Genomic DNA, 4,306 nt, shown 5'->3' with positions numbered 1-4,306 from the left:
GAGTAACAGAGGAGGACGCTGGGACAGGAGGAGGTGCGGAGGGTCTTAGTAACAGAAACTAAGCATACCAAACCAGTTATTGTCATTCATCACAAGGATTCAATTTGGTGAATTTCATTTATTTTGTTTAGACTGATACAAACAGAGAAGAGATTTTAGAATCACAGATTTGATATTTTCTCTGCATTCAACACATTTCTGTTCTGGTTGTTACTGATAAACATAAAAAGTTGAACGCATCTTTTTGGTCACTGTGTTCTGCTGCCACCTGCTGACAGAGTTGGATTTTACGCCATAATGAAAGTTTTAGAATAAAATCTTTATTTCATAGACTTGATTAATCAGATCTTTATTTGAAACAATCAAACTTGATTGATTTCTCTTTGGAAATGTGTTTCCATCTAGTCAGCTGTTAGTGTGTCATGTGACTCTTTTATAATCGGAACACGTGGAAGGTCACAGTGGATCTTTAAAGTGTGATGAAGAGGAGGAACGTCGGGTCTGAGCGACCCAGGAAGCAAAGGCTGAGACTCGAGCATAGACTCCGGGTTTCTGAGGAAGTCCACAGCCTGCGCCAAATGAGGTCACACCTGTGAGGAACCAATCAGAGAGCAGCGTTCCGTCAAACCTAATGTGAGGCTTATATCTATATTCTGTGTGTGTGTGCGTGTCTGTGTGTGAGACACCAACCAATCAGAGTCCAGCTTCCATCATCCAGACACATCAGAGGACCACCAGAGTCGCCCTGAAAACACCACATTTAAACTTACACACTTACAGCTTACAGACCATCAGCACAGAGAGCACAGCCTGAGAGTCACATCCATGTTACAGGTTCATCCTTTACTCAGTACGACATGCAAAAGAATCAGAATCTGAACACTTTATTAATCCCTGAAGAAATGATGTGTTTACAGTCACTCTGAGACGATAAGAGGAACAGGCTGAATTATATAATACAATGTGTTATAACGTTACAAAATATAAGAAAGAGCTCTAATATATACAAATAAGTCAATTATAAATATCCAGAATATTACTGTGTGACTGACATTTGACTCTAACCTGTAAAACTTTGTTATTTTACTGTGGAGCGTGTGCAGATAGTGAGGTTGTAACTACTGCACTGTGTGCTGTGCATTAGATGGAGGAGTTGTACAGCCACTGGCAGGAATGATTTCCTGTGTTGTTTAGTAGTGTATTATGGGTAATCTCAGTCTCCCACTGAGCGTGCTTCTGTGAGTGGCCAGCATGTCATGGAGTGGGTGGGAGATCCAGCATTGTCCTTATCTTGGACAATATCCACCTCTTAGACACCACCCTAAGGGAGTCTGGCCCCACAACGTTACTAGGTTTGTGATCAGTTTATTGAGCCTGTTGGCATCGGCGACCCCCAACTTGCTGCTCCAGCATGCAACAGCAGAGAGGATAGCACTGGCCCCAACAGACTCATAGAAAATCCTGAGCATTGTCAGACAGATGTTGAAGGACTTCAGAGAGTCTGGCCCTTCCTGTATAGTGCAACGGTGTTTTAAACCCAGTACAGTTTGTTATCTACGTGTGCTCTAAGGTATTTATAGTCCTCCACCATAAAAGGGGGTCATACGTTTGCTTGTCCTCCAAAGACTGAACTATACAAACTGAAGTGAATGCTGCAGTACTTCTGTATAAAGAACTGCCGTTAGGTTCAGACGCTGCACATGTACCTTCATCTGTCCCTGCAGTCTAAAGAAGAGCTGAGGAGGTGACATGCAGAGTGTGTTGTTCAGATATGAATGGTGTCCTCCTTTGGTGTACAGTAACCTGATGACATAGGGTGGATGTTTAAGGGTTTCTGACTCAGCCCAGCACAGAGTAACCACCATTCGGGTGGATACAGTGGGTGAGAGTGTGTAAACATCTGCATGAGCTGAATAATGAATTTGATATTGTAGGAAAGTTTTTTTTGCATGAGTTTGAACTATCTGAATGGTAAGTACTGGGTAACACCTTCTCCTCTGTCAGTAAGTTTTCGTCAGTGAGCTGAGAGTCATTCAGGGTCTGTTTGGAGGGCTCTGGTTGGTTCTTCCTGATAAAGGCTCTGAGTTCTGGTCACTGATTAAATTGATGATGTTTAGTTCAGGACCTCTGAGGGTAAAACCTTCATTCTTTTAGCTGGTTCACCTCAGAGGTTCTTCTCACCTGTCTAACAGCCCTCCACCTTATTCTCTGTCTCCACCTGTCTACTGAGGTGATGAAAACTCTTTTTAAAGTTTTTACAGCTTCTCCTACTCTGCGACACTGAGTTGAATGTTTGTGCTGTTGTTGGAGTCAGAGGATCTAGAACGTTCCTAGTTTTGAATAAGCTGAAGCTTTAGGCCTAAGACTTTAAGCTCTGATCTTTTGGTGCCCAAACTTTAGCATTACCCTGTCTGTGTTATGGTGGATGTTTGGAGTCCAGGTGAGAGGTTACCTGACAGGAGTCGACCCCTCCCTCTTGGTATCCGGCACAGAGCATGCTGGAGGTGATGGTGTACTCGGGTAGCTGCTGTTGACACAGATCCTGATCCACCAGTGGAATCTCGGCTTCCTGGAGAACATCGGGGAGAGAACCTGAGAGAGAGAGATAGGAAGTGAGAGTGACTGCTAACATGGACTCTACAATAAAGATGACTGCAGTGGTGTCATCCAGTGGTTTTCAAAGTGCAACAGCCCCAACATTTTGGGGGGTTTTTGCTTCAGAGAGCAGACATATTTGTACAAGAGGGTAGCGTGTGTTACGGAATAAATATATATTCTTAGTGCTTATTTTCTGTTTATATTGTTTTATAGAGGCCAGTATAGAAGAAACGGCACTTTGAGTTATAATGTGTGGTAAAGGTCACAGAGTACTGTGTAAGACAGGAAACTCTGCACGCTTTGTGCAGGCCTGCAGAGTACAGGAAGTGAAACTAGGTAGAGTGCAGAGCAGGAGTTGTTTTGATCGAAACTATGTGTGACTATGTGTGACGTATAACAGAACTATATTATACGCATTTGGCTTGTAATGCTATAGATTTGCTCAGGATTTGGCCTGTGCTCATCCCTTTCCGGAAAGTAATGCTTGAATAAAATAATAATTATTTTTGACCACACTGAGTCGGAGTCTTTCTCTGTCAGTAAAAGAATATCAAAGAACTGAATTTGATAATTGGTGCTGTGAACCTGGATTCTTTTATGGCAGAGAGGACAAATTTGGTCCAAGGTGGGATCGTGAAATGAGGCGAACAGAGGACCGGTCCAAATGTAAAGGTAGGTAATTTAATTAACATTTTAATTAATTAATATTTGTTTTTTAAAAAAAAAAGCAAAGTGTGCGTATTGGATGAATTCTAAATTATCTGTTCACCGAGTTAATGATCTTCACCATTAAATTGGCTCAGTAGTGGTGAAATTAAACTAAATTATAAAATTGTTTCAGTAGATTTCTGGTAAATGTCCATGGTGATTTTGGGGTAATTTGTGACAATAAAAGTAAAGTCTGGGGAAATATCTAATGAAAATTTATTGCTGTTAATGTTGGGGTAAATTTTAAAGTTGATGGGTTGTGTGTAATGTGAATTGTGTTGTGTCAGCCAAGAAAAACAGATTAGAGTAGGGAATTGAGCATTTGTTTCAGGGTTGGTCCCTTTTGGTCAGAAGGCTAGGCCTGGACATCAGTAAACTGGTGGTTAGAGTCCCAGTTAAATTAATTTCAGGACTGGAGTGGGACTCCTAAGAGTGCACACAAGTTCAGGGGTGAGAACCCCCACTTTGTTTTGGATGCAGGGCAAGGTCCTGCAGCGTCAGGTCATCTCAGTTAGCCACTGCCAAGACTTAGGACTTTGGTTAACGGCCAGTGGTCAGGGACCACTTTCTGTGCATTGTTTGAGTGAAGAGGCCGGGCCTCAGGCGTGACCACCTCAATGTAGAGTGGCGGGTGAAGCGAAGAGAGCCGAGAAAGTAAAGCTTCCGGTCAAGCTGTGGGAAACGCTTTTAAATTAATATAGGACTTAGAAATCTGGCCCCTGTCCGGGACAGAAACGGGTTAATTGATCAGCAAGGTGAGTGTGATGGCTGCACTTACAGCCACACAGTGGTAATATCACCATGTTAGTGTAGAGGCTTATAAGTAATATTGCATTCACATTTCTTTCTTTAAATATAGGAATTTATTTACAGAACAATAAATAACTGGTTTTGGTTTAGAATTCATTCACATATCCACATAACACTGCATTCTAAAATAAGTGCGCACATTTTAGTTTACACTGTTATGTATGATTAATCTTTTGTTTTCTGAGTTACC

General features: G+C 41.9%; 1 protein-coding gene across 1 annotated transcript in view; it reads right to left on the bottom strand.

The window, feature by feature from the left end:
- Positions 1–109: 109 nt before the first annotated feature.
- The window catches only part of tmprss15 (transmembrane serine protease 15), a 49,456-nt gene continuing 45,259 nt past the window's right edge, over positions 110–4,306 (bottom strand). The window contains exons 19-21 of the mRNA XM_005753236.1: positions 2,453–2,592; positions 691–745; positions 110–590 (exon numbers count right to left, since the gene is read on the bottom strand). Of these exons, the coding sequence (XP_005753293.1) occupies positions 457–590; positions 691–745; positions 2,453–2,592 (329 nt within the window). The 3' untranslated portion in view covers positions 110–456. The remainder of the gene's footprint in view (positions 591–690; positions 746–2,452; positions 2,593–4,306) is intronic.

The sequence above is a fragment of the Pundamilia nyererei genome, unplaced genomic scaffold (assembly GCF_000239375.1).
Source record: "Pundamilia nyererei isolate P.nyererei 1_Seehausen unplaced genomic scaffold, PunNye1.0 scaffold00414, whole genome shotgun sequence".
Classification (NCBI taxonomy): Eukaryota; Metazoa; Chordata; class Actinopteri; order Cichliformes; family Cichlidae; genus Pundamilia; species Pundamilia nyererei.
This window is presented reverse-complemented; position numbering and strand designations above follow the sequence as displayed.